The 24,013-nt window shown below is 32.7% G+C and overlaps 2 protein-coding genes across 2 annotated transcripts; both read left to right on the forward strand.

Moving 5' to 3' along the window:
* Positions 1-477: 477 nt before the first annotated feature.
* On the forward strand, positions 478-6,402 carry LOC120251879 (amino acid transporter AVT1A-like). The gene is given in 13 exon segments (XM_039260529.1): positions 478-823; positions 1,392-1,678; positions 1,763-1,977; positions 2,719-2,742; positions 2,827-3,007; positions 3,093-3,312; positions 3,407-3,542; positions 3,649-3,668; positions 3,880-4,025; positions 4,970-5,013; positions 5,832-5,894; positions 6,017-6,067; positions 6,069-6,402. Coding segments are annotated over 13 exon segments (1,632 nt in total). The 5' UTR covers positions 478-620; the 3' UTR covers positions 6,111-6,402.
* Positions 6,403-16,456: 10,054 nt separating this feature from the next.
* LOC120251884 (amino acid transporter AVT1A-like) lies at positions 16,457-23,630 on the forward strand. The gene is given in 14 exon segments (XM_039260537.1): positions 16,457-16,790; positions 17,488-17,768; positions 17,854-18,068; positions 18,937-18,960; positions 19,077-19,199; positions 19,201-19,258; positions 19,344-19,563; positions 19,658-19,793; positions 19,880-19,899; positions 20,490-20,541; positions 20,543-20,636; positions 22,271-22,314; positions 23,130-23,192; positions 23,302-23,630. Coding segments are annotated over 14 exon segments (1,620 nt in total). The 5' UTR covers positions 16,457-16,593; the 3' UTR covers positions 23,395-23,630.
* The last annotated feature ends 383 nt before the right edge of the window (positions 23,631-24,013 follow it).

Below are 24,013 nucleotides of genomic sequence, written 5' to 3' on the forward strand. Positions count from 1 at the left end.
TATTTTAATGTGGTATACTTCAATATTTATATATGTAAAATACTTGTTTAAAATTTTAAAAGTCATGTTTTTTTTTTTTTATTTTTTATTCTTCAATATTTGATATTTTAATTATATATAACTAAAATTTAGATTATTTTTAATAAAAATTATTAATCGCGATTCAACCCGGTTGAATCTCTTGACCTCTGTCCCCTAATTTTTCTCCGGGTCGATGCCCCGGTCCTGAGAACCTTGCCTATTACCGATCGAGTACGACTCCATTGGTAAATGTTTATTATTTGAATCAATAATTTTAAAATTTTATATAAAAATTTTAAGTATCTTCACAGGAATGTAAATGTAATATTAATAGTTTATAAGTATCTTCACAGGAATGTAAATGTAATATTAATATTTTATAAGGACATATATGCAAAGAAAAAACTTTTATAATCGGTTGATGTTCATTACGATTTCGTCTATGTTATCTTTTCTCCTTCTCTCTCGCTCTCTCGCTCTCCTTCTCGCTCTCGCTCTCCTCTCGCTTGTGCGCTTGCCATTTGAGGGCCTCTCCGAAGCTTAGAAGCGCGGAATCCTCGACGCGAAGTCTCTCTGAGCTACATTAGGGTTTGCGTTTGATGGCTGAACGCGATGAGGAGCTCTTCTTGGAGGAGGACAGCGAGGATGATGAGCATAAACGAGGAAACTCTGAAGGTGTGGATGATGGTGATGAGGACGAGGACGAGGATGGGGGAGCGGTTAATGAGGATAGACATGGGTTTACTCTTCCTGATAGGATCTCTGGTTCCTTTTACTCTCGCCAGTGGCCACAGAGTTATAGGTTCTCTCTTCTCGCTTCTTCTCTCATCCTTGATTTCGCTAGTTTTTGTATGATTTTTTCTGATTTTATAAGAAAAATGAAATTTTTGGTTGGTTTCTTTGATTCATTTCCCGAAAATGGGTCTTTTTTTTTTTTTATTTTTTTATTTTTGAGTGGTGTAGTTGGCGTGATCTTCTTCCGTTTTTGAGGTTTTGTGTGTTGTTTTACAGTCTTATTCGTGTCTAGGAAGAAAATTAGATCTCTATGTGTTCCTGGACTATGCTTGTGGATGGTTTCGCTGACTTAAATTCAAAATTGTTTCTTTTCTTAATTTTTTTAAAGATGATGGTGGAATCCGTTCTTATTGTTTATGTATGTGGGTTTTTGTCCGAAAGTTCCTCAGCAATATATGCAAGATCTTATTGTGATTCTTGAGTATGACTCTCTGAACCTTTTTCATGTTTAATGAATTCATGCTTATTTACTCTGTCAAGAAAATTGGTATATTTAATCCATCTGATTGATTCCAATATTTGTTTTGAGAAAATCTATGCTTGATAATACATGTGTATCAATTTGTTTATTTCAGGGAAACAGTTGATTCATATACTATCACAGCATCTCCTGGTTTTGGTAGTCTTGGGAGGACGCCGAGCATTTGGTATTCAAGTCTGGATGTGAGTAACCAAATTGAGGAAGATTTAGGAATCCAATCTCCTCTCCTGTCTGGGAGTGTATTGGCTAAGCAAGAGTCTGATAGAAACTTGATAAGGTCTCTTGTTTCAGCAGAAGATGGGGTTATCTCTTCTGGTTTGGAATTCTCTGGAGAAGGATATACTCATCATGGATGTAGCTTTATTCAAACTGTTTTCAATGGTAAACTCCACATTAATCAGACGTTATTTTATCACATTATTTGTTTTTCAGTGACTTGACCTATTTTGTATAAATGTGGAACAGGGGTTAATGTATTGGCAGGTGTAGGTGTTCTTTCAACTCCCTTCACAATCAAAGAGGCTGGTTGGACCAGTTTGGCGCTCTTACTCCTTTTTGCAGTTATTTGTTGCTATACAGGCATTCTCATGAAGCATTGCTTTGAGAGTAAAGAAGGCATCTTTAGCTACCCGGATATTGGAGAAGCCGCCTTTGGGAGATATGGGCGCATTTTCATCTCTGTGAGTTTCCCAACATAACTAATATACGCCAAATGCACTAGTTGGCTGCGTATTCATCACATGCATATGCTACGTCTACGTGGTTCACAACCGCAAGTGATTTTCACATTGCCTTTATCATGATGGAGTCGGGGTTCTTGATATTTGACGTAATCAGTATATTTATTTTTTCCTCATAACGAATGCATTAACTTTGAAGTTTGAGATCTAATTGCTTGAAAGATGATTACAATTTCACAATAAAATTAACTGTTTTTCTCCAATAGATGCGCTTGAGCCATTTCAGTTAAGGCTAGTTTAGAATTATCCAACTTAACCCATGTGCGTGTCTCTAAAAATTTCTGGCATCTGGCCTCGATGTTGTTCTGTCATTTTTTTTCTTCTTTTGTACCTCTTTCTGGCTTTGGTTTATGCAGAAGGATGATTATGGCAATCCAAACAAAGAAGCTTTAAGAACTTGAATTACTTTCTTTTGAAAATCAAGCCAGACAGTTCTAGTCCAACTAATGATTTTTAAATTTAAAGAAGTTAGAATCATTTAGATGTTCTTTCATAAATAACTGTGTTGAGACAATGCCATTATCAAATGTCTTGAATCCTTTTGTAGTACTAAAGCATGTTATATTATGTCAGTGTTGGATGATGAAATGATCCTCAAATACACGTCTGCATGTTGAATCTTTTTTACTGTTGTACTACAACCATAAGCACTTATCTTATGTTATTCTGTTTGTCTTGCAGGTTGTTTTATATACAGAATTATACGTAAGTGGCGCTTTGTGCTTTCTATAGATGAGCTATTTATGAATGTTTTGCACCTTTATATAAAATTTGTCCCTATGAATGCAGTCATTTTGCGTGGAATTTATTATATTAGAAGGTGATAATCTCACGAGGTTATTTCCTGGGGTATCTCTTGATTTTGCTGGAATGCATGTTGATTCTGTGCATATCTTTGGGTTAATCACTGCATTGATTGTTTTACCAACCGTATGGCTGCGGGATCTCAGAATAATTTCCTATCTTTCAGGTGCTCAACATTAGAGTGCATATCTTGTTAGGTTTGACTTGTTGAGTTTAGGATCTCACTACTATAACTTTTTTGCTCCTTGCAGCTGGTGGAGTGATAGCCACTCTTTTGGTTTTCTTGTCTGTCATTTTTGTCGGTACTACAGATGGGATAGGGTTCCATCAAACTGGTGAGTTGGTTAAGTGGCATGGTCTCCCGCTTGCTATTGGTGTATATGGCTTTTGCTACTCTGGTCACACAGTCTTTCCAAATATTTACCAATCAATGTCGGATCGTAGTAAATTTAACAAGGCATTGATAATCTGGTATGGTAATCTAGCTTTTCCATTCACTTTTGATCATTATCCGTGTATTTGATGCTTTAATTTGTTAAATTTAATAATTGAGTATGTGGAACAGTTTTATTATTTGTACATCAATATATGGCTGCGTTGCGGCATTTGGGTATCTCATGTTTGGGGAAGGTACTTTATCTCAGATCACATTAAATTTTCCAAAGAATTCAGTGGCCGCCAAAGTTGGTATATGGACAACGGTAACTTAATCTTTTTCTTCCCCCTTTTTTTTGTGCATTTAACACTCATATCACTTCTTTTAGTTTATGTCTTACATTTCAATGTTGTAATTTATCTTTTTGTCAGGTGATAAATCCATTTACGAAGTATCCTTTTGGCTCTTCAAGATGATAAATTTGTTTTTTCCATTCTGGCATTTTTACTATCCAAGTTGTGCACATCACTGGGGAGCATGATGTGTTGCGATGATTCCCAACAGATAGTATAAGAACAACTGTGACTTTTCTATTGAACTGTTTTATAGAGAAATTTTTTAAGATTGTCGATTAATATAACTTCTTCCTTAATAAAAAATAGATATGCTTTATTGCTTAATCCATTAGCGAGGAGTTTAGAAGAGCTTCTTCCAATCGCGTATGCCAATAAAATCTGGTGCTTCATTCTCCTGAGAACTGTGCTTGTAATTTCAACTCTCTGTGTAGCTTTTCTTCTGCCCTTCTTTGGTAAGTTTGTATGACTGTTCTTTTGAAATATTTCTGCATTCTCATATGAAGCTTATTTTGCATGTGCAGTATTTTTAATTCTGCAAATATTCTTCTAAGTTCTGAACTCATAGGACAAGAGTTGAAGTGAAGAACATTTTACTATTTTATGGGAAAGAAAAGCTCAATACGTTAATAAAATAATGCCAATTTGACTGTCCTACTTTTTAGAATGCATAATTAAGGGACTATATGACCTAAGCGATCAGAGATCTTCAGAGATCTTCCACACTTTCTATATTCCTCCTGTTCAATTTCTTGCCCTTGTTATAAGATTCTATAGTCAGAATTTTGTTTATCAGTAGAGCAGAATGTAGAAGTGAGTCTACTATAAAAGGGCCTAGAAAATAAAGAGAAGGCCAGTGGGTTGTGATGACTCTGGAAAAGGCATGATTTACTCACAATTAATATTGGCTCAATTCTTTGGAAAATAAACATCATCTAGCTTGTTATTCCTTTTTTGGGATGATAAATTAAAGATCTTTGTGTCAAGATGACCGTTATGCCACCTAATTATTCATCAAGAATGCTCTGGACCACATTTGCCTTATATGTTGCACCTTGCTAATGATATTTCCAAGAAAATGTTGATGTGGAATTCACAAATAATCTTTTCACTTTTGTCTCTAAAACCTCAATTCTAGAAGGTTTTCCTTTCTTTGTCTACTCCCCTTTGTTCTTACCTTTGCGGTTGCTTTTATTGCTACATGACAACCAAAATTACTTTTGTAAATATTTCTTTTCTTCTGTCTTAATACTCTTAGGGCATGCGTACTGAAAGCACTGGCATGAGCTCTGGCAAATTGCTTAGTTATTTCTGAATATTGTAGCCTGATTGATGTCTTTGTTTCTCAAATAATAGTTTATTTCGTTCACATGGTATTTCGTTCACATGGTTCACTCAGGTCTGGTGATGGCTCTCATTGGTTCTCTCCTCAGCATACTAGTGGTATATTCTTGATTTAATCCTGTTTAAACCTTCTAGATTATACATCTTGAAATATTTCATTGAAAGAAAATTACATCTTGTGCATAAAGATTTAAGGGCAGCTGAGTTTTAAGATGCAGTTAAGAGGCCATTATCCCAAGTAGCATACAAGATGAGCTAATCTTGAGCTTTTCTCTGATTTTATAGTATCACTTCAAAATTCCTAATATGTCATTAGGTCAATTCCCTGTAATATGTGCTTTGATGACGTTTTAGCTTTTAGTCGACTTGTTAAAAGGCACTTGATTCAAGCATGATTTGCTCAGCAATTTCTCTAGAGAAACTGCATAAACAATAGAAAATGAGTCTTGAATGTTGTAGGAGATGGATTACGTGATATTTCTATTTATGAAAGGATGTTTTTAAATTATTCGAATGAAACATAGAATTAGCATTGTCAATGGTCTGGTTGGAAGTTGTTTCGGGGGAACTATAATGAGTCCAGGTATTTAAGGTTTTGATGGTTTTGCCACGGCTCATCTTGTGTTTTCCTGCTTATGTTTTTTGGCACAAATCTTGCACTGGGGAGCACGGAAAAAGGATATCAAAAACTAATTGTCCTCGGAGCATGAAGTAAAGGTCCACAAATTGTTACCAATGTTTCCTTATTTTTCACCATTTTTTTCTCCATTCAGTTCATCATCATCTACAATGTATGCAAGTGGCAACAACAGAATCTAGATGTGCTTATTATTCTCCATTAAAACTCGAATTTTCTTTAATTGATATTTTCAAAGAAGATAGCGATATAATCATTTAATCTGTGTTTTTTTTACCAGGCAGTTATAATGCCTGCACTGTGCTTCCTGAAGATAGCAAAGAACCAAGCGACACCTTTGCAGGTAAATTACAAACTCGCATTTTTAGCATATGCCATGATCTTTCCCAACATGTACTGGATAACAGTGAAGTTTCACAATTTCGAGCAACAATATTGTAATCTCATTCTTTGCTCCATTTCCAGGTCACCTTAAGTGTTTCAATTGCTGTGGTCGGTATCATCAGTGCAATCGTGGGGAACATACTCATCTTTATCACAGATCATAAACAGCTATTGAAGCATAAGTTGTTCGGTAAATAGTCTTTTAGTGTTTTAGATTGATATTATTTGCAAAGATGAGTCTCGGATTATTTATCGGAAGTTAGGAGTTTCTGAAGGTAAATCATATTCAATTGCATTGTTTTCTAAGATCATTCCCAAAGACAATCATCATGTTCATTTTTTTATTCATGTTTGGAATAGGAACTCTGCAAGTAAACAGCAGAAATAGATATGTTACAAACCTTGAGTTGCTGTTGTATTTGATCTCAAAAAGGTTCATCCAATGATAGCTGAAAATTCTTGCATCATTTTCAGACATTTACTGTGAGTGCTTGAAAGTGTGTTAAATGCATAATTGCATCCATCTATTTATATGTTTGTATGTATATTGGGGTTGGTGGTGATATGCATGTGGAGACAATAACCCATGAACTTTATGCTTTCTTAAACCCTAGTTTGTTAGAGCTTACCCTCAGAAATTAGCACAAAAGTTTTGGCAGAAGTTATAAACTTCTCATCTACTTTTGAAACCTAGCAAACCCTAATTAGACATATAGATGGTGACATGCTCTCTTTATGAGAATTTCATCAAATGTGGGTCCATTGTAAAGTGAGAGAAAGATTGGGTTCTCTAATATCTTTGTGTTGCCTTTCTCCAAACCCTAAACCTTGGTACTCCATTGCCGATGCAACCAATGATGGCGAAGAAAATCGGAAAATTATGTTTTTTTTTTGTGTGTGTGAAATGTGGACAAGCCACGTGTTAGGGATGTGCCCAGTCGTGGAATTAATACCTTAATAAATCTGTGTTTTCACTTTGCTTGAGTAGAGATTTGAACGTCGTCTCCTAGACATGAAAACTCAGAGTAAACTCTGTGTTAATAGACTAAAAGACATCATTTGTGAAAAATAAAAAATTTGAACTAAACTTGAGAAACATAATCGAAAAATTCAGTTAAGTGAATTGGTATACTTGAGTTTAAGTTTGGCTTTTTAAAATCCTAGATTTTAGGGTTTAGATTCGTGTTGAGTACGAAAAAAAGATCAACTTATGTACATGTCCTTGTCCTGAACCAATAAAAATAAATTATATATATATATATATATATATATAATTATGTCGAGTGCTGCCTTTGGGCCATTATCTTTTTTGTATTGTTTTAATTTGTAATTTATTACTTGATAAAAATGATTAAAAAAAAAATTTTTGTTCCAATTTCGCTTAGGACTTCATTTTTACTTCTATCGACTTTAAAATCAGATAACCAATTACTTGATAAATTTGGATTAGATTTGGGTCAGATTTCCTAAATCTAAAAGGTTCGTGGCGCGTCAAAATTTCAAACTCGAGTTAAATGCTCAACCAAGATACTCAACTCTATTAGAACCTTTCACAAATAGTGAGAGTTCGAATTACGAGTGAGGGCATGTTTTTAATGGTGTGAATAATGATTGTGTACAAATGGTTCTAGTGCCCACGTGTGCACGAGTCCCGCCCCTACTTGCTTTGGTGAGACTTTGTGCATGTTCCTGCTTTTCTTAGCAGTCTAGTTACTCATCTGGCAAGGAAAAAAAAAACCCACTGTATGAGCCCTTCTTTGGCTAGTACAGCAAAGGCTCCGCCTTTTGTCTTGTTTATAAAGAGTCCCAGGCCACAAACTGAGAAACAATACACACTTGAATCATATATATGACACTCTAACTTCACCAAAAGGAGGGTGGTGTTCCTCTTCAAGGGCCAAAAGTACATTGAAACACTCTTGAAAGGAAAGGATAATTATATTTGTTGCTTGAAAGTTTGGCCTAGATGTAAAAGAACATCATGTCAATGAAGATCAAATGGAATCCATTAAGGAGAGCAGAGAAGATGGTGGAAGTGGTGATGGTGAGAGCCCTTCCTTCATATGCTCATTGCCAAGCTACCTACACCAAACCAAACTCCGGGGCATTCTGCGGCACCGCCACTGATCACTGGAGAAAATTAAGCTTACATTTTTTTAATAAATATGGATAAATCACATACGAAAGTTAAACTCTTGACCTTCTGACTTCTTACTTGATAGGAAAATAAACCACTGCTCTCTTATTGTAGAATTGGTATAAAACAACCACATGAATCATGATCAACAACTTTACTGCACAATGCAACAGAAAACCAGTGACAGTCAAGGACTCTAGAAACCAAAAATTCTAACAAGATCTAGCATCAAAACCAGATCTTTATGATAACTAATAAAGAAACAAACTCAGCATTACAGGTGAGAGTATATGGGAAGAGACAAAAGTATCTATGCATGTGAGCATTTTGCAGCATGGCTATGTAACATAATAACCTTATTTCCATTTGATCTTGCCATTGATTGTGTGACTTTTTTTTTGTTCCCATTGCTGTCAAACTTTGAAAAAGAATCAAGATTCAATGGAGATGAAACATTAAGAACAGTGTTTGTCACCTTAAAAAACTCACCGCATGGATTTGAATAAAAGAAACCATGTGACATCTTTTTACTTTGGATCTGGGTTGAAAATGACTTCAATACAACAGTTAAAAGATTTACCATAGGTGACTTTTTTTCTTTTTTTGTTTTTTAATCAAAATTTGGGAACCACTGCTTGATGAAGTGTGGAGCAATAAATAGGAATAGAAGAGATAGTTTCCTTTTAGACTTTTGCACCATTAATTACAATGGTTCTAAAAATAAAAATTACCAGATAAATAAATAAATGAAACAAGGGGAGAAGAAGAATAAAAAAAAAGCATGGAGTATACCTTTATACAACTTATTCAAATGTTTTTTCTAACCAGAGACTATAACAAATAATTAATATACTTTTGAATACAAAATACATTATAGGACCTCTTGCACAACTTACACCATAGCCAGATAATAACGCTCTTAACTCTTATGTGAAAGATTAAATGCTTGACTCTTTTTCAAGGACATGGTTGAAAATTTAGTATGTATGTAGTGTGTGAATGGGAGTGATATGTCCACATTGTTACATATGATCATCAATGTTTTGAAAAAAATCAACTATGTATTCAGGCCCAAATAGTTTAATTTTTTTATATATATATAAAATTACACTTCTACCGCCTATCTAGGTAAGTGGGAGGACCTAGCCCAAATCTAGACAAGCTTGACAGGGTCAGACAAGGAGGATGAAATATATATATACTTGTAGTAAAATGGTAAATGAAAACTTGGTAAGCATCTTCAAAAGAAGTTAGGTAGTGTTTGTTTGGAGGGTTTTTGAGTTATATGTAACTTGAGTTACTGGGTTTTCTAAAATCCAGTGTTTTGTTCACAGGATTTCAAAAACCAATGTAACTCATATTACATCCAATGAGGGATTTGGTTTTACGGCTAAATTGGGTGTAAAACCAAATCTTTTATCTTTAAATTTCTTCAAATACATAACTTGTGACCTATATGTGACCAATTAAAGAAAAACAAATATGATTAAATATTTATGAATATTTTTGTGGAGTGCAAAATTATAAAATTTAATAATAAATTTAATAATTAATTTAATAATAAAATTAAGAGTTAAAATGATCAATGCGATAATTAAAATCATTAATAACATGCTAAAAATATATGAAAAGTTCAAAATACTTTTTTTTATTAGGTTAAAAATTAAATTTAAAACATATAAAATATAATAAAATAAATAAATAAATATACTAATAAATTTAATAACTAATTTAATAATAAAATTAATAGTTAAATTAATTAATACAATACTTAATATCATTAAAATATTTATAATGTAAAAAAATTTCAAATTTCAAATTTATAAATATCTTTTATCAAATACAAAATTCTATAATACAGCATCTACAGTACATCTAACCAAACATTAGATTTGACTGCACTGACTGCACTGTATTATAAAATCCATGGATTTTCAGTTACATTGTAACTAGAAATCCACTGTATTTACAGTTACACTGAACCAAACACTTTAATAACTTTGCAAAGACTTTTATGTACTTTAATATTCAACAGTACTGCCTGGGATTTCACCCTACAAACAAGCATCATGGAACACTCCACTGAGCCACTGACTGAAGTTGCTTTAACTATGTAGTACATAATGGTCTCAAATCCCAAAATAGAATATACTAAACACCATGATTAAGTTGTACAGTATAGAATTAGTACTTCATTATCATAAAATAATAAAAAAGAAGATATTCCATTGTTTGTTCCTTTGTTTGAAGACAGCTGTAGAGAACAATCTCAAAACTTATACCATTACCATTTGAAAAACAACACTTGAAAAATGCTCATCATAAAGAATGTAAAAACTACTTGCCTGGTAAATTGTTCTTAGCACCCAGAGAGAAAACTATCAATGATGAATGATGTCAAAGCTAATGACTAAATCTTAAAGTTCAGGGACATACAGAGGAAATGGAAACATGCAGTATCATTATTATGATTTATTTAATTCATTGAAATGTACCATTCTATAAATGGTAACTTTTTTTTAAGACAACAGAGCATGTGCTGTGTACCATTAGGCATTTAAAGGGCAGGTAGACATGATCAGTTAAGGCCAACAACAAGAAGTAGTGAATGTAGAGTATGCATTCACTGTAATGAACATAGGCCAATGTGGAGGAAACTTTAATTTGAAAAACTTAAAAGCATCCATGATTCTAGAAAAAGATTGTTTCTAGCTGTGCACAATAAGAGTAATAAAGCTAAAATATTGAAACAAAAGTGAGTTTTTATCATAAATTTGAAGTTCTTAGCAGAACAATTGCCCAAACATCAGCCTTCAAAACAAAATAAACCCTTGTGGAAAGAAAATTGTCCATGGACTCAACTAATTATTCAGATTCAGAAATAATCTGAGTTATCAAAGTTATCAACAGGGTCGGTCCTATAAATCAGAACAAATAAATGAATGCATTCAAAGTGTTTATGCAACCATAAAACAAAGGATATGCAGAAAAAGGAAATGTATATATGTGTAATTATTCTAAACTAAAACGCTAATAAAGAATAAGGGAATTAATTACCCTGTCATTATGATAAGGGATGGTGGAAAAGGCCGTGAATCCGCAATGAAATTGAATTATTGAACATTAACTCAACCAATGAAAGCGCAAATCCCACGCGTGATTTTGCCAACAAAACCATATGATTACTCTGTGTTGATATCGATTATTATTAGTTTCATTAAAACCACATTAGCAATAGCTCACAACAAGCAAAGAATCATGAACAACGTACAAAAATACAGGCATGATTCATGAAAGCCATGCTGTAGCCAAAGAAATTAACTAGAAATCTCCAAAAGCAGCAATAATGACTCCTAATGGCAGTAAAAACAACAGAAAAGATACCTAAAATGTTAACCAAACAGAGCTTAATAAAGATAAAGGCTAAGTACATTCCAAAAAACAACCAATCTCTTGCAAATGATACATTTTGTCAAAATTCACTAAAAATGTGATCTCTATTTGTTCAGATAATGATCAATTCAACAAAAAAAAAAAAAGATGCACAATGTTATTATCAAAGTACTAAATGAAATCAGATGAAAACTAATAAAAGTTCATAGAAAAGATCTCGGAAGGGGGTATAGCATTAAAACAATCTTGTTGATGAAAACCATGCGATAACAAAGCGAATAAACTAGAAATTGAATCAGAATTAACCTATATATAATAAATTTCATAGATTTGAGAGAAAAAGGACTGAATTACCTCAATAACATGGTGGATCCGGCTTCCGGGGAGCTATTCATGGCGCTCGAGATCTGAGAGCCATGGGAATTGAAGCAAAAGGACTCCAATGAGATCAATTTCATCGAGATCTGGGAGAATTTGGGGAGCAATTAGGGTTAGGGTTCGTGCCAGTGCTTGAGATAGTGAACAGCTGACTCCTCGGAGATTCCCGCGCAAATTCAAAACCGGTACGCGTTTCCCTTAAATATAAGAGTTTCCCTCAAGATATCGTTTCCCCCGTTTCCCCTTGACTAATAATCAACTCACATGGTTTAATTGAACCAGATCCAAGAAGAGCTCCCTCATGCACTAATGGTTTAAAAAAAATTATTATTTTATTCATTTTTATAATTTTTTAATATATTTATTTACTAAAAAGGAACAACCAGTAACAACCACTCTTTGATATAGTTGAATCCTTGAGTCAATAATACTGTATATATTATATATACTATATAAATGTTGTGACATGACTGTTTATTCACTGCTCATGGGTCCTTTATGAAAAAATATCGTTTTTTTCTTTCATGATTGCATGACAAGGGGATTTATTAACTCAGTTTGGTTCCTAAAAATATTATGGCTGCGCACATGGTATGACTCTAATTGCACATATGGCGTCTGCTCGAGTTAATAGATATCTACATAGCCATTAAGGCACTGTAACTAGTGCATCATTATACCTTTATGTTCTTTGATGGTAGGACTCTAATCGCACATATGACATCTGCTTGAGTTAATAAATATCTACAGAGTCGTTAAGGTGCTGTGATTGGTGTATCACTATACATATATGTTCTTTGATACTTCTTACGGGACAACGCTTGTCGCCTTTATCAATATATATATATATATATATATGCAATAAAGGTTTTTTATGTTTCAAGCATTCATAATATATAATGTGATGAATGTGAACTCTAAAAAGTTAGATTTGAAGAGTCGGTCGGTGGATCATCAATCTAAACCCACATTTAATATTCAATTAACTAAGTTCTTATTCTTTTGTTTATATATAACGTGATTAATATTATACTCATACAGGCTAATACAGCTTATAATTAAATGCATACATATAGCCTTTTTGGTTGTGCTGCAATCAGTCAATAATTTGGTTTATTTTTATTTTTATTTTTATTTTTTGAAAAATTCAATGGCACAATCTTATTGCAAAATATATATACATTTTTTTATTGCTAAAATATTTTAAATAATGATTCGAGAAAGAAGTATTTAATATAAAATTATAATGTTTTTTTGAACTAGAATGACAAGATAGTACAACTACCAAATTATTTTGAATTTGACTAATATGTTAAATCCAAATCAATCAAATTAGTTGGTTTCATTATTATCATGGCCATATAAATATATAAATTATAAATTATATATATATATATATAAATTATATATATATATATATATAAAGGTTATTTGATTAACGGTCTCAGAGGCTTAGAGTAACAATGAAAGATAGCACGTTTGTCTATACATGTGATTATATTATCTTTATCTTACTTTGATAAGTCAAACATGAGCTTTGTATCATATGTTCACACATCCGCCCACGTGTTTTTCTATAATTTTTTTATTTATTTTTACAAATATGTCAAAGCATCAAGAGAAATCAGAGATGTGTACAGAAGTAAAACATAACTGTAAACTCAACAAATCACATATATTCTCATCTTATATGGTTTTTAAAGTTTAGATCATGTTTGATTTGGTTTTTTTAAAACCTAAAAATATTTTTTTTATAAATTAAATATTTTTGGGTTTTAAAAATTATGTTTGTATTGATTTTTAGACAACAGTTGAAGTTGTGAAAAAAAAATTGAAATACAGTTTTTTTTTGAGAAGCTATTCAACAAATGCTTCTCTGAAAAGCACTTCATTGAAGTTATTTTAGATATCATCCAATTAGTACTTTACCCTCAGTAAATGCAGAAATTAATGCCCCCAGTCCTAACATTCTTGTTCTGCCTCTTTCATCCCATTCAAAAATTGTTGGTCTCTTTTTAAACATTATCTTCAAATATTTTATTTATTTATTTATTTATTTATTTATTTATTTGTAATTTACACTTATATCCCTAGAAGTGAGAGAGATTTACACTCATTTTCCGACATGGAACTGAAGTAATAAATGAACTCCATGTACTTATGAGTTTGATGGAGCTTGTGGCTTGATTTAACATTGCTATCACAAATGAATGATTTTGATATGTGACTGATTTTTAATATATATTGTTATTTTTTATTCGTTTGTTTTTATGTTTTATATCCTTGATTATTTATAGTGATATAAAAATAGTTTTTATTTTATTATATTTTTTTTACAACAGCAACAAACACGGCCCCACAATAAGATATCAAAAAACAAACAGATACTAGAGATCGTACTTTCACGATGGTTTAATGACTTCAAAAAACTTATTAAAGCTTGAGTCGGGATATCGTATGAGACGATTAGATTAACTTACACGTATGCAGTCCCGGAAACAATTCACGATGATTTATATCGTATCTATAATATATACAAAGTATTATAACAGTATTGTTGGCCCAAATATTAGATCATGAGTCAACCTATTTACTATTTAAGTAACATACCACTACAACTAGTAGTAGTGGTTGGTTTTTATCTTGATTTTAGTATTTTTATATACTTATGATTTAAAAAAAAATAAGTTGTAATAAATCTGGCTGGTAAGAAAGAAGAATAATTTAATATCAAAGACAATTTTTAATAGATTAATTAAAAAAAAAAGTGAAATGATGTGAAAGGAAAGATGTTTTCCTGCATGACATGAGCTACTTTAGGAATGAAATTAAAAAAATATGAAATGATGTGAAAGAAGCGACGTGTCAATGATTTTGTCTTTATTGGGAAATGTGACCGGAAAAATAAAAAGATAAAATAAACTATTATTTTTAACAACTGAGTTTGATTATTTTTTACTTATATCTAAACCAAAAATAAGTTTTCCAATTTGTTAAAATTTTTACAATTTAAAAATATTTTACTATATGTGCAATAACCCCTACTTTATGTATACATGTATATAGGGGTGGCAAAATAGGTTAGCGGGTCGTGTTCGTGTCGGGTTGATCTGTGAATCTGACACGTTTAACCCTGACACGAAATGACACGATTATTAAATGGGTAATTTTTTAGAACACGAACACGACACGTCCCTAAAACCCGTGGCGACAGCGACCGACAGCGTTTAACTGCGTTTAAGTCTTAAATAGGTCAATCTGACGTGTTTATCTGTTTAAAAACAGCGACACGTTTAACACGCCATACCCGACCACGACACGCGACACGAATTTTTTTAATCAAAAACATTTTTAAAAATCCAAACTAACATTAAACATAAAATACTTAAACATCATATTCTACCGTGAGAATAATTCAATTAATTTATCAAGTTTTACTATCATACACATTTACCTATTCAGTATTAAGCAGGTTAGCAGGTATCATATACTCGATATACGTGTCAACCCATTTTATGACACGACCCGCTAATTTAGGCGTGTCATAAACGGGTCGACCCGTTTATAACACTAACCCGTTTAACCCAAACCCTCCTAAGACCGTGTCGTGGTAAAAATTGCCACCCCTACATGCATATATCATATTCATTGATGTTTTTTTTTTTTTGAAAAAAATTTAAGATCTATCAGCATGTGTTTTTATTTTTATTTTTTCAAAAAAATTTATTTGATAAAATAAAAGCTTCCAAAATGGAAAAAAAAAATGACAAAAAGCTTAAAAAAAATTATAACGAACACTTATTTATTTAAGTGAACACCAAAAATGGAGCAATTTTTTTCAAAAAAAGAATTTGAATCTGAATTAATATTAAAATCAATATTTATAAAAATTAAATAAAAATAAAAATATGTCAGAGAGTTCATAACTGGCCACATTAGCCCCACTGTGAAACATAGTAGTTATAACATGTCCTCGATCATATGTTTAGGGTTTACAATCCACATCCAGTTTTTCTGGACTAATAGTTTAATTTCCATCTCATATGCTTACCCTTTAACAGAGCTGGTCACAATTATTTAAAAAAAATCAAAATATTTTTACAGAAATACAAATGTAATATTGTCAACCGCCTTTGGGTCAATTGACATCGAGTCCTTTGCGTAAGGTGTTTATTTCGGGAAGGACCCAGGATCGAACCTCATAGCCTACGCAAGATGAGGGCATGTCGGTCGACGTTGAGCTATGCTCCCCACACGTGCACGTCTCTGGATTCTAGTGCTTGTCGCCTTTCTCATAATAATAATAATATTGACGGATAAAATATACTAAAGATTTATACTAAGTGATATTGGCTCTAATTATGATGATAATATATGAAAGATGAATATAAGACACACTGATGGTAACAGATCTCTGGTTATGGGTTCCGACTGACACTGTACATCCTACATCCCTGAGTGAGGGTTTATTTGCTGCGCACCTTTTGATTAACACAGTAATTGTTGCATTTGCCAAAAACATAAATGTAATATTTGTGGTTTATAAGGGTATATATGTAAAAAGCTTTTTAAAGAGCAACTCAGAGTTTGCACTGAAGCAGTCGAAAAAAGCTTTAGTTTTCGTTGTACTCTCATTGTCTCTCTCTTTCTCTTGCTCGCGGCGAGCTGCCATTTGAGGACCTCTCCGAAGCTTAGAAGCTCAACAGCCTCTACTCGAAGCCTCGTTGAGCTGCATTAGGGTTTCCGCTTGATGGCCGAGCATGATGAGGAGCTCTTTTTGGAGGAGGGCATGGAGAATGATGAGCATAAACGGAAAAACTCTGATGGTGAGGATGATAGTGAGGAGGATGAAGATTGGGAAGCGGTTAATGGGGAAAGCCATGGGCTTTCTCTTCCTCAAAACATCTCTAGTTCCTTTTACTCTCGCCAGTGGCCGCAGAGTTATAGGTTCTCTTTCTCGCTTCTTTTCTCGTCCTTAACTAAGCTGGTTTTTGTGCGGTGTTTTGCTGATGTTATGAGAAAAATGAGGTCTTTTGTTTGGTTTCTTTGATTCATTTTTTCCGAATTTGGCTTTTTGTTTATGTTTGAGTGGTGTAGTTGGTATGATCTTCTTTCGTTTTTTTTTATTTCAGTGCGTTATTTTACCATCTTGTTCATGTATGGGAAGAAAATTAGAAAGTTAGATCTCTATGTGTTCAAGAACTTTGTTTGTGGATGGTTTCGCTGATTTAAATTCAAAATTGTTTCTTTTCTTAGTTTTTTTAGATTATTGTGTAATCTGTTCTTATCCCTTTTTCTGTGGGTTTTTGTCCGAAATCTTATGATGATAGGATAGGAAACACAGGCTCAAGATCTGATACCATGTAAGAATGCAAACTTGGGTCCATTCAACCCAAAAACTTAAGCTGAAGCGTATATATTCAAATTCATATTTTTAAAATTGATTGATGTGGGACTATTAGTTACTATAACATCGACTATGACTCTCTGAACCTTTTGCCATGTTTAATGAACTTTAGCTTTTTTACTATGTCAAGAAAATTGGTATATTTGACCTATCCTATCAATTTCAATATTTGCTTTGACAAAATTTATGTTGGATGGTATGTTGGACCAATTTGTTTATATTTGCTTTGGTTATCAGGGAATCAATTGATTCATATACTATCTCCGCGTCTCCTAATTTTGGTACTCTCCGGAGGACACAAAGCATTAACTATTCAAGTCAAGATGTAGGCAGCCAAAATGGGGAAGATTTAGGAATTCAGTCTCCTCTCCTGTCTGGGAGTTCATTGCCTAAGCAAGAGTCTGATAAGAACTTGAGGTGCCTATCAGTGAAAGATGAGGTTATCTCTTCTGGTTTGGAATTCTCTGGAGAAAAATGTGTTCATCATGGATGTAGCTTTATTCAGACTGTTTTCAATGGTAAACTCCACATTAATCAGACAGTAATTTTTCTCATTAGTGTTTTTTTCAGCCACTTGAACTATTTTGTGTATATGTGGAACAGGGGTTAATGTATTGGCAGGTGTTGGAGTTCTTTCGACTTCCTTCACAATCAAAGAGGCTGGTTGGGCTAGTTTAGCACTCTTACTCCTTTTTGCAGTTCTTTGTTGTTATACAGGCATCCTCATGAAACATTGCTTTGAGAGTAAAGAAGGCATCTTTACCTACCCAGATATCGGTGAAGCTGCCTTTGGGAGATATGGGCGTGTCTTCATCTCTGTGAGTTTCTCAGTATAACCTATATATGCCAAATGCACTAGGTGGCTATATATTCATCACATGCATGTGTTATGGGGTCCACAGTTGCATGTAATTTCATTCTGTTCATATCCTGACGGAGCTGGGGTCTTTGATGTTTGGAATTCAGTATGATTACTGACACTTTAACTTTGAAATTTGATATCTCATTGCTTGGACATTTATTATGATTATCCAATGAAATTGACTGATTGTCTTAAATAAACCTGCTTAAGCCATTTCAGAGTAGGCTAATTTGGAATTATCCCAACTTTAACCCTTTTGTATGTGTGTGTGCATTCTGTCATTTTTTTAAACTATTACCACAGATATCTAACTTTTCGAATTTTACAACATTCAGGTTTTGAACTTTCATAATTGAGAAATTTTGAATGGCTGAAAATAGTTTAAGGTTTTAAATAACAATGTCTCAGCCGAAAGTTAATGTAATAGAGAGCGCGTGCCCTTTTTCTGCAAAACTTTTACTGCCTTCTGTTTAATGTTCTTTCTTCTTCAACATTTTGGTTTATGCTGAAGGATGATTATGGCAATCTGGATGAGGAAACCTTATGAACTTGAATTGCTTTCTTAAGCCAGAGAGTTCTAATTTGATTAATGATTCAAATTTAATAAGTTACAGTCATTTAAATGTTCTTTCATAATTACTTCTTTGTTGAGATAATGCTATTATCAAATGGCTTGAAGCCTTGGGTAGAACTATAGGATGTTATGTTATGCGAGCATTAGATGATGAAATTATCCTAAAATATCTCGCTGATTATTGAATTTTTTTACTGTTGGACTACAACTGCAACATCAGCTATCTTATGTTATTCTGTTTTCCTTGCAGGCTGTTTTGTATGTAGACTTATATGTAAGTGGCGCTCAACACTGTTTTTATGGGATCTTTACTGTGACTTGTGCTCTCTATGGATGAGCTATCTATGAATTTTTTGCCCCTTTACCTAAAATTTTTCACCATGAATGCAGTCATATTGCGTAGAATTTATTATATTAGAAGGTGATAATCTCACAAGGTTATTTCCTGGGGCCTCTCTTGATTTTGCTGGGATGCATCTCGAGTCTTTGCACTTATTTGGGTTGGTCACTGCTTTTGATTGTTTTACCAACTGTTTGGCTGCGGGATCTCAGAATGCTCTCTTACCTTTCAGGTGCTCGACATTACAGTGCATATCCTTTGAGGTTGGACTTGTTGAGAGTATGATCTCACTATCATAACTTTTATGCTCCTTGCAGCTGGCGGAGTGATAGCCACTCTTGTGGTTGTCTTTTCTGTCATTTTTGTTGGTACTACAGATGGGATTGGGTTCCATCAAACTGGTGAATTGGTTAAGTGGCGTGGTCTCCCTCTTGCTGTTGGTGTATATGGCTTTTGCTGCTCTGCTCACACAGTCTTTCCAAATATGTACCACTCAATGTCTGATCCTAGGAAATTCACTGAGGCATTGATAATCTGGTATGGTAATCTGGCTTTCCATTCATTTTGGATTGTTATTTGCATTTGATGCTACTTTTATTTGTTAAATTTAACAATTGACTTTTTGGCACAGTTTTATTATTTGTACATTAATATATGGCTGTGGTGCGGCATTTGGGTATCTCATGTTTGGGGAAGATACTTTATCTCAGATCACATTAAATCTTCCAAAGAATTCAATAGCCTCTAAAATTGCTGTATGGACAACAGTAAGTTGTTTCTCTTATAACATTTATTGCACTTCTTTTAGTTTATGTCTTAGATTTCAAGGTTGTAATATTATCTTTTTTATCAGGTGATCAATCCATTTATGAAGTATCCTTTTGACTCTTCAACATGATAAGTTTGGTTTCCCTTCTGGCATCTTTATTATCCAAATTGTGCACATCACTGTGGAACATGACTTTGTAGTGACAATTCCATGTTATTAGTATAGGCATAATTTTGACTTTTCCATTTAATAGTTTATTAGAGATATCTTGATGCAGGATAGGCTCACGCTTACAGAATTTAAGCAATCACACCTCAAAATATAGTAATAAGCTGAAAAAACTGAGAATAATTCTTGACTGATTTCTGAAAAAGACTAATCTCTCTTTTTATAGAGATTTGAGAACTTAACTAAGTAAAGTTTAGCTCCAAATAGGAAAAGTCTTATTTAAACTAAAACTAATTTAGATTTCTAGATATATTAATAAACTCAACTTATAATAGAACTCAAAACAAAGCTACCACATTTGGAGCACTAATGTAGGCCAAAAACTGAAATCACCAAACTATCCCTAACATCGGAACACATTATCTTGTTTATTAGAAAACTTTTATACCTAAACCATGTCAAGTAATAATGGCAACCCTTGTTTCTGCATCATATCTTTAGTAACTTCTTCCTTAATAACAAATAGATATTCTTTGCTGCTTAGTCCATTAGCAAGGAGTTTAGAAGAGCTTCTTCCTGGCGACATATGCCAATAAACCCTGGTGCTTCATTCTCTTAAGAAGTGTGCTTGTAATTTCAACTGTATGTGTAGCTTTTCTTCTGCCATTTTTTGGTAAGTTTTTATTACTGTTCTTTTGAAATATTTCTGCATTTTCATATGAAGTTTTTATTGCATGTGTAGTAGTTATACCATTGTGATGACTATGGAAAATGCATGATTTGCTCACAATTAATCCTATTAATCTGGGATTGATTAATGAAGAAAGGAAATTGGTTGGCTCAAAATACCCGAAAATGAACATCGTCTAACTTGTTTTTCCTTTTTTATGGTCATAATTTAGGATCTTTATCTCAAGATAGCCAGCCTGCTTGTTTTGGGAATATTTTCATATTCTCACTTTTATTTTGGAAAAAGAAAAAAAAAGTGTTTGTTATAAAATTATACACAATTAAAAATAATATTATTTCATGTGCACAAATGCGTATATGCATGGTATATGTCCAAAAATAAATAAATAATTAATTAAAACACAATATTATTTATACCTGTTAATTGTAAAATAAATTTTGGTATTTGTATCAGTTTTATAAAAAGTCAAGGTCTAAATACATTTATTTTTAGAACATTTTTTTTTACACATAAAATGATTGCTAGATATGCACCTTGTTTGTCTGAAATGTAATGGTACATATAAACACCTTGAAAAGTGGATATTTCATATGTTATATATGTGCAACAAATATATATGCATGTATGTATGTTAATTGTAGATTTTATTTGTCTTTAAAAACAATGAATATTTGATTATATGTCCTTCAATTCAGCTTAAATAGTTTTATTGTCCTAAATATTTATTATACACTTTATTAATGATCATTTGTAGGGTTATATATAAATATGGTTTTCTGTTTTGGGGTACATATACAAACACCATATATATTATATATATATATATGCAAATTTATATTATATGCTTTTTAGATCAATATCATCAGATGTGTATATATATAATAGAACTATCAATTTAAAACACATTGTAAGAGTCATACCCAAACCTTGACTGATAAGCAAAGTTGTTGGTTTGACACTCTAACTTGAAAAAGTGAAAATATTTTCCCAAAACCATTTTTGGGAGTTTTCAAAAAACTAGGAAAAAGAAGACATGCTTTGCTAATAAGTTCTTTAAAATTGACTTAATAGACATGTTTCCACAATTTTCTTATTTTCACACAAACAAATGGGAATGAAAGGCCAACAAACAGGTCCTAATTATTTATTGAGAATGCTGAGGACCACATTTGTATTATATGAGTGTTGCACATCCTACTAAAAGTATCACCAAGAAATGGTAACGTGTTGCACCTTGCTAACGGTATCACCAAGAAATGTTAATGTGGAATTCACAAATAATCTTTCACTTGTCCTCTAAAATCTCAATAAGAGAAGGTTTTTCTTTCTTTGCCTTCTTTGTTCTTACCTTTACATTGACTTTTGGCTTTTATTGTTACATAATAACCTGTTTTTTTTTCCTTGTAAATATCTCTTTGCTTCTGTTTTAAGCCTATCAGGTAACTTTTATTTGAAAGGACTGATGTGTGTTCTGCTCAATTGCATAGTTACTTTTTAACACATTGTGGTTGTAGTCTGCTTACTGTCTTGATTCTTAAATAATAAGTTATTTAGTTAACATGGTTTTTCTTGTAATTTTTCCTCAGCTAATTTTGTTCTTCATTTATTCACCATAGGTCTGTTGATGGCTCTCATTGGTTCTCTATTCAGCATACTTGTGGTATATTCTTGCTTTAATCCTGTTTTTAGCCAGCTAGATTATATATCTTGAAAACATCTGCATCTATAGGAAATTAGATTGTGCATAATAAAAACTTAAGAGCAGCTGTGACTTTTAAGATGCAGTTAAGAGAATTCTTTTCTCGTATAGAAAATGCAATAATCTTGAGCTCCTCGCTATTTAGAATGGCACTTTAAAATTCTTAATATGTCATTAGAACAGGCCCATGTAATGTCCTTTGATGTCATTTTAGCTTTTAGTCACCATGTTGAAGGCATTTTGCTTTAAATGTGATTTGCTCAACAAATTCTCTGGGAAAACTGCATGAACAATAGAAAATAAGGCTTAAATGTTGCAGTTCCTGATTTAGGTATATTTCTATTTACAATCAAATGTTTAAATTAGTTGAGTGAAATGTAGAATTAGCATTGTCAGCGGCCTGTTTAGTGGTTTTGTGTGTGCTATATAATGATCCCAGGTATTTGGAGTTATGATGTTATTGCCATATCTCACAGTTTTTCGGCTTGTGTTTCTTAGAACAAATCTTGCATTGGAAATAGTAGCATGTGATGTAGGATATAAAAAACAAAGTGACCTACGAAAGATGAAGTAAAAAGTCCGCAAATTTTTACTAAGATTTCCCGATTTTTCATCGATATATTGTTTGTCCATTTGGTTCATTGTCATCTACAATGTATGCCAGCAGCAACAACATATTCTACAAGTGTAATTCTCTACAACAAAGTTGAATTTTCGATACTTTGATATGTTCAAAGAAGACGGCGATATAATCATTTAATCTGTGTTTTTCCCAGGCGGTTATAATGCCTGCATTGTGCTTCTTGAAGATAGTTGGGAACAGAGCTACATCTTTGCAGGTAAACATGAACTTGTTTTGTAGCATATTTCATGATCTTTCCTGCCACATACATGAGTACTCCAGATAACGAAAAAATATTGTCGTCTTATTCTTCGTTCGCATTTCAGGTTAAATTGAGTGTTTTGGTTGCTGTGGTCGGTATCGTCAGCGCAATCCTGGGAACATACTCATCTGTGTCGCAAATCGCAAGCAAATATTGAAGCACAAGTTGTTCAATGGACAAGCTTTTAGTGTTTTGGAGTGACAAAGCTTGGCCAAGTGAAAATGTACCTTTGCTTATTTATTAAAAGTTAACAACAAGTTTCTGAGATGAAATCCTTTCTGATTACCTTCGCTTTTTAAAATCATTTCCAGAGTGTTTATCTTTGTGTTTGTGTGTGTGTTCAGTTTTGGTTCTTATTTGGAATGAGAACTCTATGAATAAATAAAAAGCTTTGTATTTTATCTCAAAAATTGTGATGCTACAGGTGAAAAAAATAGATAAATCACATATAAGAACAATTTTTTAGAGGTGGATAAACAGCTCGCCTCAGTCAATATTATAAGAAAGAGTTGATTAATCGGCTTTTCATTTGACAAAGGAAAGAGTTACCATATGTAAAGGTCGTTAGAAGCACACATTTAAATAACTTTAAATATATATATAAAAAAAAACTGTCTTATATATTTCATGTTGCACTAATTTTTCAATTTTAAAAAAAAAATTGAAAAAAAAAAGTTATAAATAAAAGAAAAGAAAAAAAAACCTAGGTTCATATAGTTTTCCAGAACTTTTATCATGCTAACTTTTGCATCATTGTTCACCTTAATTGTAGCATT

The sequence above is a fragment of the Dioscorea cayenensis genome, chromosome 3 (genome assembly GCF_009730915.1).
Source record: "Dioscorea cayenensis subsp. rotundata cultivar TDr96_F1 chromosome 3, TDr96_F1_v2_PseudoChromosome.rev07_lg8_w22 25.fasta, whole genome shotgun sequence".
Taxonomy (NCBI): domain Eukaryota; kingdom Viridiplantae; phylum Streptophyta; class Magnoliopsida; order Dioscoreales; family Dioscoreaceae; genus Dioscorea; species Dioscorea cayenensis.